General features: G+C 36.9%; 1 protein-coding gene across 1 annotated transcript; it reads right to left on the bottom strand.

Annotated features, from left to right (window-relative positions):
* Positions 1-10,104: 10,104 nt before the first annotated feature.
* Positions 10,105-11,037, bottom strand: LOC121451417 (olfactory receptor 958). Its single transcript, XM_041656865.1, has one exon. The coding sequence runs from the start codon at positions 11,035-11,037 to the stop codon at positions 10,105-10,107; it is 933 nt and encodes a 310-aa protein (XP_041512799.1).
* Between the last annotated feature and the right edge of the window lie 745 nt (positions 11,038-11,782).

The raw sequence follows: 11,782 nt of genomic DNA on the forward strand, positions 1-11,782 counted from the left end.
TGTGTGTGTTGCGTGTGTGATGAGCATGCTATGGATCTTTTTCAAATGATTTCTCTCTCTCTCTCTCTCTCTCTCTCTCTCTCTCTCTCTCTCTCTCTCTTTTATTTATTTTTCGAGACAGGGTTTCTCTGTAGCTTTTGGTTCCTGTCCTGGAACGAGCTCTTGTAGACCAGGTTGGCCTCGAACTCACAGAGATCCGCCTGCCTCTGCCTCCCAAGTGCTGGGATTAAAGGCGTGCGCCACCACCGCCCGGCTATGATTTCTCATGCTAATTTTCATTAAACAACTCATTTATTATCTTTGCTTTTGATGGATAATATCTGGGATCTTCTAAACATGTTAAAGGTTTGAAATTCTCCGTTAAAATATTATCTTATTTTCAGAGAGCTGGGGGCACTACCATTAATCCCATTAATCGTTATTCATGGGGGAAAGGTGCATCCGCCTGAGACCCACATGCAGCAGATGGAAACAGGTCAATAATCCTGACGTCTTTCTAGGCCATGTCATGTCCCTGTGAACACCTGATGTCCTCTTCAAATCTCTAGTCAGAGATGCTAATCTGTGATGGCTCAGAGGTTAAGAGCATTGCCTGCTCTTCCAAAGGTCCTGAGTTCAATTCCCAGCAACCACATGGTGGCTCACAACCATCTATAATGGGGTCTGGTGCCCTCTGCTGGCCTGCAGGCATACACACAGACAGAATATTGTATACATAATAAATAAATAAATATTTAAAAAAAAATACATTTAAAAAAAAAAAAAAAAAAAAAAAAAGACTTAGACAGCCACAGGCACTGGGCTCACACAGAGAGCCCGACTCACAGCTCCGGCTTCTGCTGAGGAGGAGAGAGCCTCAGAAAAGTTTCAGATCTGCAGGGAAACTTTCTTGGTTTCTTCTGTTTTGGCAAATTGCCATAAATGTAAAGGTTTTCATACTTACCTACTTATTAGCATAGAGTTCTGGAGATTAGAAGTTTAACGGGTCTCCTTATACCAAATATTTTGTGATCTCAACTGGTTTCTAGTAACATTTGTCTACCTACTATACTTACAAAAATATTTATGATAAAAATGAGGTTTCCAACATACCTTTAATTGAACTGGTTAGCAATTTCAATGCCATATTCCTCATTAATTCTCTCTTGCCACGTAACCTAATATATTCACTGGTTCCAGGATTAGAACATTGCATCTTTGAGACAAACTATCCAACCTACCATGCCAACTGGCAGGCTTCTTGCCTGGTGTGCTATCTGATTTCAACATTACTAGATTTCTCCAGGGTGAACGTGTTGAACATTCTTATAGAGACCGTCAGTGGGCTCTCAGTCAATCTATCCAAGCAGTTTTAGTTACTAACCGTTCAGATGTTGCCTCAGATGAGGTGGGGATTAGGCAGAACTGGGCTGGGTACACCATGCTGTAATAATATCTAACTTGATTTGAATATTATGTTTTGCAATGTGAATATGAATAATATTTGAATAATTATAATTAATTCTCTCTCTATCACACACACACACACACACACACACACACACCAAAGTGACCTGACCAGTGGTATCAGTGAGTGAGTCATACATTTCCCCTGCATTTTAAACATGTTTTTCTTAAGTAGAGAATTTTAATCGCCTATTATTTGATACAATGCTTCTAAAAATGTGATTGCAATGCCTTCCTCATTTTTCAAATAATTTAAGTATCAATCACATTTTTCTTCCTTTAAAATAATAATCATTACATTTTAGAAGTTTTATGAGTTTCTTCTTCAATCTCTTTTTTTCTTTTTTTCCATCTTCCTATATCATGCAATTTTCTTTTTGTCTTCTGTGTCTTCTCATCATGAGATTGTTAGTAGTCCAGAAATCCCTTAACTTACTTTTTAGTTCTTCAAGTTCCCACATGTGTCTTTTTAATTTTTTAAAATATTGTTATTTATTACTAGAGAACTCCATACAGTGTGGTTTGATTATATTCTTCCACATTCCCCAACACTTCCCAGATCCGTTTTCCACCTCCCTACCTGCCTAGCTTCATATTCTTTCTCTCTATTAAAACATAAAAAGGCCCAGTGCTCCCTAGGCCTGGATGTAGTGGGGAGGGGCTTGGACTTCCCACAGGGCAGGATTCCTGGCCCTCTCTCAAGAGGGAAGAGGGGGTGTGGGGGAGCAGGAGGGAATTGAGAGGAGGGAAGGAAGTGTAAATAATTGAATGGAAAAAATTAAAATAAAAAAATTAAAAATAAAATAAAAAGGCCTTTACATAATAAAAACATCAAAAACACGGACCTATTTGTGTTGTGCAACTACTCCTGACCACGAAGCCTGCCCTAGAGTGTGGTTTGATGTTCCTAGTGACTATCCATCGGAGAAAACTGATTTTCTCTCTGCCAGAAGCTATCAGTACCAAGAAGCTTCTTGGCTTGGCATATACGTATTTACTTTCACTCCTTCATGCTGGTTTTGTCAGGTTTGAACTGCACGGGTCTAGTGCTTGTTTGAAGCCTCTGTCAGTTGATGTGTGCATCTCTCCTGTTGTGTCTAGAAGACAATGTTTCCATGAAGATATTCTCCATCTCTGGCTCTTACAACCTTTTTGCCCCTCCCTCTTCTGGATAGATCCTGGAGCCTTGAAGAGAAGAATGTGATGTAGATATCTTATTTAGGGCTGAGCACTTCAAGTTATTCAGCTGTGGGTCTGTGTTAACTACCATTTTACTGCAAAAAGAAGTTTCTCTAATGAGAGCTGAATGATGCATTTTTCTATGGTTATAACAATATGCCATTTGCAGTCAGTTTATTTCTATGTTCCTTTAGCAGAATAATAGTATTGTGTGCCCCTAGGGCCCAAAAGCTATCTAGTCCTAGGTATATTCTACTTCCTTCTTTATAGCTCAGGGTTTTGTTCTGCTAATTTTATTGAAAACAATCTTCCAGTTCTATGACATTATCTTCAGTTGTGCCCAAAGTTCTTGAACATAATCTGTGTTGGTATTAATACCAGTCATGGGTGTTTTGCAAATTATATAATTATCTCTTGGTATCTATATACATATAGTATAATATGTATTATATTTATATATTAATTCTCCATTAAGTTTTTGCCTTCCATGATTTATGTTAGGTCTCAAAGAAACCCAGGACGAATCTCATTCAGTACCTTTGACTCCTTCCAGCACTTCTCATCAGTCCATGTACCCTAAACTCTCCAGCTCAGGGCTGGGCTTCCCTTACCATAGCCTCTAACCTCTACATAACCGCAGAAGTTTTAGCTACATGCCCTCTTGGTCTCTGGGTTCCCAGATGCTCTCTCTGTTTTTTTTCCTCTTTGATTCCTTTCTCACTCCCCACCACTCCTCATCTCTCTTAGCCCATTTTATTTTGAAGCATTACAGATGCTTCTGGCTATTTTCTTAACCACATCTACAATAAACCTTTTCCTCATTCATACTTGGAAGAAGTCATCTCCTCTACTTATCATGTAATTTGATCATATTAGTATATGTGTTTAAAATCTATTTAAGATATATGTATTACTGATTTATAATTGTATCTATTAAAATTATTTATTTTTATGTATGGTCCTATTTTTTCATATACATAAATCCTTTGTTTGAGAACTTCATTCATGCATATGATATGTTTAGATGAAAATAACTGTTAGTCCTTCCTCTCAAATTCCTCCCATACAGCTCTCTTCACTTTTTTCCTCCCAACTTCATGTATTCTATTATTAAGATGCTGAATACACTTAGTATTGTATTAAGATGCTTAGTATTGCCAATATGTTCACAGGTATGGAATCATCCAATGAAGCATGAACAACCTACTAGGGCCCACATCCAAAAATCAAACTCTCTGTCTATGCCTAAGTAGCCATCAAAGTGACTGTAGTTCCTAAAGTAGAAGGACTTGGTGAGATATTCCCTGATCTACACTAGATTTTGGTTATCTTGGTCTTATTCAGGCCTTGTGTATGAAGTTAAAGCCACTGTAGGTTCGTGTGTGCAACATCCTTGTCATATCTGAAAAACTGTTTTAAAGAAGTACGTCACAACTGGCAGCCCTTATAATCTTTCTTTCTGCTCCACCATGAGTATCCCTGAGCTTTGAGGACAGTTAAGTAATACAGATGTCCCATTTAGGGTGGAGCACTCGATAGTCTTTTATTGTCTCAACCATGTTTTTCCTACCTGTTATTCCAATAATATTATAAATGCCAGATTATGTCATGGAAAACCATCATGTTTTTAATAACATCATTATTCTTGTAATATCAATCATCCTATGTTTTATCGGTGGTTATATCGGGACAGTAGACCCAGACCCTGTCAGAGGCTGAGGACATGAGTCTTGCATTTAAATGAACAGGGTATATTGTTGTTACTGCTGCCATTATGGTTAGTTAGTTTTGTTTATTGACTTTAAGTTAGTGCATAAAATAATAGATTCTTTCATGACATTTTCACTGATGTACATCACTGTATTGTAGCTACTCCTCATATCTCTTCTACCATTACTTTCTCCAGTGCCTCCAGACCCTCCTGCTGGTCTCATTGTACTCCTAAATAATTCTGCTTCTTCTCAGTCTAAATGTTCTTTAACTTCTTACATGCTGGATTTCCTAGTAATAGAGAATGGGAGAGAAAGAAAGAAAGAAAGAAAGAAAGAAAGAAAGAAAGACTAAAATCACTAAATTAAAGATTAAAGGAAACAACAGAATGTAAAGCTACACTTTCCAAAATATTATGTTGATAATGTTTAGTCCCAGGTGTATGTGAGAGGATTGTCTACGCAGCAGAATCAACATAGCTTATCTGTCTGAAGTAACTCAGAGTCCTTGGATAGAAAATATTTTAAAACAGTAAAATGGATTTATAATGGAATTTAATACAAATGATACATCATTTTATTTAAACTTTAATATAAATTAGAAGTAAAGGGAAGGTATCAGATAGCTACTGCAGATTATTTCAATTTAATTATTTTCTTTATAGCCTCTACCTCTTCCAATTTTACACTGTTTCTCAGCATTGTTTTTCTCTCTCCATAAAGCCGCTTTAGTTGCTAATGAGATACACTTGGGATAAGGGGTCTTGGTGTGAATTTGGGTGGTACAAATTAGTCCAGTTTCTTTCCACTTTAACATTCTTGAGTTATTTTTTTTAACGGTAGTATCAGCATAATAATGGCTCATCCTTCATCCTACAATACTGGTACATTGCCAGCAGTAACCCAGCAACGGCTCCAACTGATAATAATGCAGTCAGTGAATTAGTCTGACTAGACATCTGACCTTCATCTCTGTTGCCTTGGAAACTTAATTTTCTCTGCATACAGAAAATCCACCCTGAAACGTAGATTTAACAGTAATCAGATGTGCTGCCTTGAGGCATATAACAGTTCCATTATGTTAACTTATTATTAATCCAGTGTGTGTGTGTGTGTATATATATATGTATATGTATATTCAAGAAATATTGTATTATATTTAGGATGTCTGAAAAGTAGAACTACAATTTATCTCAAAAAATGGGGAAAAATCTTTTAATTGCAATTCTCTTCAGAGAGACTGAAGAAGTCAACTTTAATAGTAACAATAAGGATGATGGTGATAAATTTAATAGATTGCTGATATTTTATGGCTTCCCCTTTTATTAATAAATTAAGGAGGAACACTAAATTAGAAAGATATACACAGTTAACCATTTCCTGTTTTTATTAGTAAAGATGTAAGTAATTTAGTTCATGACAGGACTACAATAAAGAGACAGAAATAGAGACACAAAATTCCAGGGACATAAAATTCCTTTTCCCATTCAAAGGAAGCACCAGGTTTCTGGGTTGTGGAAATTTTGTCCCACACCCACTCCCTAGATCAGAGTCAGGAACTCACTACACACAGTGCTTTAGATTGTGGCTTCATTTACTACTTGTATCTCAATATAAACAAATTCACATGTTCTGAAAACATGCATAGGACGTTTCAACGACTTGTTCCCTTCTACATCCAGGTAAGCTTTATTTTGAGAATTTAATGTTTTCATTTGTCAATTAATTTCCTTTGTTTTCTTACTACATATAGTTCACTTAATTGTAAATATTTATCTTAAAATTTTCTCTTTTCTTACATGGTTCCAAAATGAAACAGTCTACACTGGCCCTCTACAAACCTTTTTCTTTACATGGTATACTTTGGACAAATGCACCCATTTTACTTCTTACCATTAACCCCCACAGGATCGGTCTCTTAAAGTAATTAGGTCTGTATCCCTCATACATTGTGCATTTACTATAAAATAACAACCCCAGAGCAAATTCCCTGAGCTATCTGGAAACACTTTGCTGTAACATCTTCATTTTAAAATGCTTGATAAGATTTTTTTTTAACTTTAACAACCAAATGGTTTGAGTTTAAGAACTTTAAGAATCACAAACAATTCTGTATTCACTGAAAAAGCATTATCATTTGAGTCAGAGCCGCAGATACCAACAATGGGCATCTCCTTGTTTCAATGGAAATCATGAGAATAAACAGATTGTTTTTTTTTTTTAATCAGATATTCTACCTCCTAGCTCTTCTAAATTTATTCATGTGCTTTTTTTGGGAGCTCCATCTGTTATTTTTTGTGTTAACAGATTTAACACCACAATGAACAGGACAGAATCTGCCGATATAAAACAAAGAAGCATGGTAAGGAAAGATATAAATTGATGTTCCAACAGGAACAGAGGTTTGTTTGGAATCTCCATTTCTAGAATTTTCCCACATATTAAGTTTAGGAACAAACTAGAAAAACTAAGAAAATGTCTGTGACTTCCACCTGTAGTACAGTTTAATTTGCTACTAAAATTAAGCATCAGCAGAAATATGAATGTCAAATATATATATATATATATATATATACAAATATCTGTTTTCTAATTTTCCTGATAATACTTTTACATAGATAAGCACAAGAAGATAATGGTTTTAGTATTCCCAGTGATTTAGGACATACTTTGCATTCATCACCTTGGTAGATTTAAATGAGAAACATTCTGCATATATGCTCAGGTGTTCTAAACACTTGGGCCCAGCTGGTGGCACTCTTGGGGAAGGTTCTGGAACATTTAGGAGCTTGAACCTCACTGGAAGAAGTGGCTCACTGGAAACAGTCTTAATTCCTAGTCACTTTCTGCTTCCTGTGTTCAGGTGCTATGTGACCATTTACCATCCTATCCCTGCTAGCTACAATGTCTTTCCTATTTGCTATCATGGTTTCCTCACTGTGATAAATTATACCTCTCAGAAAATTTGAACCAAAATTTCTCTTTAATTTATTGTTTTCAAGATGTTCAGCAACAAATATGCAACTCCAAACCCCAGAATATTTATTGCCTGAAATTGAAATGACTTCAACTCTACCTCAAAATAAAATAAAATCAATAAATTATAGGAAAAGATGTTACACGTATCTTGTATTTGATGAGTTCTAGGCAATCTTCATCATTATCTCTGAATTTATCTGCCCACTAATATTTGATAAAGTTAACTCCTGCTTATTAATTCTATGTGTAATAATTTTAAAATGTCCAATACAAATACAATGCATAATCATTTTTGAATGATCTTTCTTTTCTTCTGCCTATAATATTATCTGCTTTTTGTTTTTGTTTTTTGTCACAGAACTTGTACTGGTCTCTCCCTCTCTCCCTCCCTCTCCCTCTTCCTCTCTCTCTCCTTCTTTTTTCAGACAGTCTCCCATTGTATCCCAGCTGTTGTGGAACTTACTATATATCTCAAGCTGAACTTGAATGCACAGTAATCTTATCATGGCTTTCTGGGGGCTGGGATTATAGTCATAAACCTGGATTTAGAGTTTTCATTAAATGTTATAGTTCTTTTTGATAAACACCTCAATTAAGGATACATATTATGAAAAGACAGCTAAATCCCTAAAGGTTTTTTTTTTTTTTTTTTTTTTTTTTGGTTTTTCGAGACAGGGTTTCTCTGTGGCTTTGGAGCTTGTCCTGGAACTAGCTCTGTAGACCAGGCTGGTCTCGAACTCACAGAGATCCGCCTGCCTCTGCCTCCCGAGTGCTGGGATTAAAGGCATGCGCCACCACCGCCCGGCTATCACTAAAGTTTTAATTTATGATTTATACTGATTCTTTATGTAGGGGCCAGCCAGTTATGATAGGCTTTCTATATACAGAACACTCAAAGGAAGTTCTTCCAACCATTATCACCTGCCAGTGGTGGGCCTAGCCATGATAAGCTTACTGGAGGCCTGAGTTTCAGTAGTTTACCTTGAAGAAATACCTGGTTGAAGGAAGTACCATAAATTGAGATTTCCTGAGCACCACCCAAGAACAGACCATCCAAAGGAAATGCCTAAGGTTCCAACCATTGTAGAGAAGATCACCTTCCACCATAGGATTACACACTCACCAGGACACCCCTAGACAAATGTCAGTCAATCTGCGGTCCTGAAACTTAGAAATCCCTCACCCCCATCTTTACTACTATAAAAAACCAACTCTAACTGAGCTCGGAGCTCTCTGGATATTCCAATACATTGGACACATGAAGAGACTGAGATTGCAAACTTGTATAAAATAAAGGCTCTTTGCTTTTACATATGGTACTTGGTCTCCTTGTTGGTTTTGGGGGGACTTCACGGATCTGGGCATAACACTTTGATTCATAAATTTAACAATAATTCCTTGAGTTTTTAAGCCATACCTCTGGTTTTTAATCCATATTTTTAAAGGAAGGGGATTCCTCAGATTTATCAATTATCAGATGCTAATAATTGAGGATTATTAGCATCTACCAAAACCTAACGAAAACTCACATGTTATTGTTTAAATTTTTATTATGTACCAGGGACTCTGGTGCGTATCTTGCCAGTATTTCCTAACTCAACATTCTTAGCATACCAATGAGGTGGATAGATTACTAATACAGAAATATTTGCATATATATAACTATTCTTCTATTGATAATAGGTGTGAAATAGAATCAACCTATGTGCCCATTAACAGAAGAATGGACAAGAAAAAAATGTAGCATGTATACACAAAGGAATATTTCACAGCTGTAAAGAATACTGAAATTTGAAACTAAAAGGGTAAAACTGGAAAACTATACTGAGTAAGGAGGTAACCCAGCTTCAGAAAAACAAATATCATATGTTCTCTCTCACTTGTAGCTTCAAATGTTTTGTTTGTAAGTTTAACTTAGAGCAAATGTAGAAATCAAAAAAATAGAAGTAGGTCTATGGGACACATTAAATGGTGAATAAAAGATTATAGATAAAACAAATTTACTGTAGTGGAATACTGAGAACAGAAATTCATGGACGGGGGGATGTGGGAATATATAGTAAATCAAGGAGTGAAGAGGAGGAAGAACACCAAAAAAAGGGTTATGTAAGCCTACTTTTTACAATCCAACTTTAAAGATAAGTTGAAGGATAGTAGAACACATGTGAAAAGAAAGAAGTGGTAGGAATACTGAGAATTAAAGGATTAAGGGAGGATGGAAGAAAGTAAGAGATGGTAGATGACTCAAGCAAAACTAACAGTCGATATAAAAGCCTTATGGAAAGCCACTAATTATAAAGCAAATGTCAAGGTACACTTCCAAAAAAGGAGAGAGAGAAAAAAAAACTATGTGTACATATATATATATAAACATATATATACATATATATATATATATATGTACACATAAGAGAAAATTAGAGAGTACACCAATCCTTTTGTTCAATTGCTGACTTTTTTCCTTTTCCTAATTTTTGTCTTTCTGCTTAAGTTTATCTCATATATAATATGAAAGGACTAAATGAAGAATAGTGAACCATGCCTCTGTGAGCGAGATCTCCTTTTCTGGGTAGATAGTGTTTCAAAGAAAAAGGCAAATAATAACTAAGACTAAACCACTTTAATGGCGTTTGATAAGCAGCATACAAAAAGATAATATTGTACAGTGTTCAAATCATTTCTTCTGCTTTAACTGTTCCAAGTTACCATCACATGTGAGGAATCCACATTCAAATTTCACGACTTACCATAGAAAGAATTTTAGAGCAATTGAGTCAACTCTTTCATCTTCCTAGTCCTCAGAAACAGATCCCTTCCCGTGCAGCATTTTTTTCAGAGCCATCTTTACTTCCTTATTTCTCAAAGTATAGATCAAAGGATTCAACATTGGTGCTACCAAGTTCATCAGAATTTGTACCACAGTTCCCAGCATGGGGTTGGGTGTAGGCTGCAGATATACAGTGATGATGGGTCCATAGGCACAGAGGATGGCAATGAGATGGGCACTGCAGGTGGAGAAGGCACGCTGACGTCCCTCAGTGGAGGTAATACTCAAGATGGAGATAGCAATTCGAGTATAGGACACAAGAATCAGGAGAAAGCAGACAAGGGAGACTAGACCAACATTAGTGAAGCTCACTCTCTTTGCTAAGGATGCGTCAGCAGAGGCCAGTGGCAAGACTGCTGGGATATCACAGAAGAAGTAATCTACTTCGTTGGGGCCACAGTAAGGCAAAGTGAAGGTGAGGGAAGTCAAGATACTGGAATGGAGGCATCCTAACATCCATGTGCCTGCAGCTAGAGCCACGCAGATCCTAGAGTTCATGATGACTGGGTAGCGGAGAGGGTGACAGATGGCAGCAAAGCGGTCATAGGCCATCACAGTGTAGAGAAAGCACTCGATGCTCCCAAGGAAATGAAAGAAAAAAAGCTGGGAGACACAGTCTTGGTAGGAGATGAGTCTGCTAAGGCCCATAAAATAGAGTAGCATTTTTGGACAGGTCACAGAAGAGAAACCCATGTCAAACACGGACAAGTTCCCCAGGAAAAAATACATGGGTGTGTGAAGGCGGGTGGAGGAAATAACAACAACAAGGATAGACACATTTCCCACCAGGGTGCAGACATAGAAGGGCAGAAATAACACAAAAAGCATAGCCTCCAGGCCCTCCGTGTGTGGGATTCCCAGGAGGATGAACTCGGTCACTATTGAGCAGTTCTTCATCTCATCAGAGACAGTTCTGGGAGAGGAAAAAGGAGAGGGAATGGAGAATGTCCTGACTTCGCATCAAAGGCATGCACATGATAAGGATATGAATTGCAAACAGTGATGTTTTGGCTCTATGCTACTGAAAGACTGCTTGTGATCCAGCAGAAGCGTCATAAAAATGCTTGCCATAGCAAACTGAATGTTTTCTTCACCAAATAGTTTTGCTGTATGGATTCCAAAAGCAGATGTTTCTTGTTAAGTTAATGTCGAGAAAAGATTGTGTGTGAAAATAGAAGAACAAAATCCACATAAATGCGTGCTGCTCCTGCACCATGGGGAAAGATATTAAGCCTCAGAATAATATTTAAAAATGTTAACATCACTAGAACCACAACGTCAACATCATTGTATTTGCGATGCAGTATTAATAAGTCTTATGTTTTATCCCTTTGTTTTCAGTAAAGAAAGTCTTAAAGCAAAATTGACTGATAGCTATTTTACAGCTCAAAAGAGGTTTATTTAATCTCAATCTCCTAATTCTCACAGAATCTCTATGCTTCAGGTCTGGAAAAAGAACTAAATACTTGGGTATCGGATATGCTAAACAACTCTGATGGCATCTGTGATCGACTATTGGCATTGCCGTCCATGTTGACCCAGACCCAAAAGGTACTTGTCTTCTTTCCTCCTGCACAAGCAATTGAAGATTAATGAGTCTTTCTAGCTTCCACACAACATGCATACATGTAAGTGTGAGGTG

Source organism: Microtus oregoni, unplaced genomic scaffold (genome assembly GCF_018167655.1).
Source record: "Microtus oregoni isolate MIOR12 unplaced genomic scaffold, Mior012 000008F_ref0000371, whole genome shotgun sequence".
NCBI classification, from domain to species: Eukaryota; Metazoa; Chordata; class Mammalia; order Rodentia; family Cricetidae; genus Microtus; species Microtus oregoni.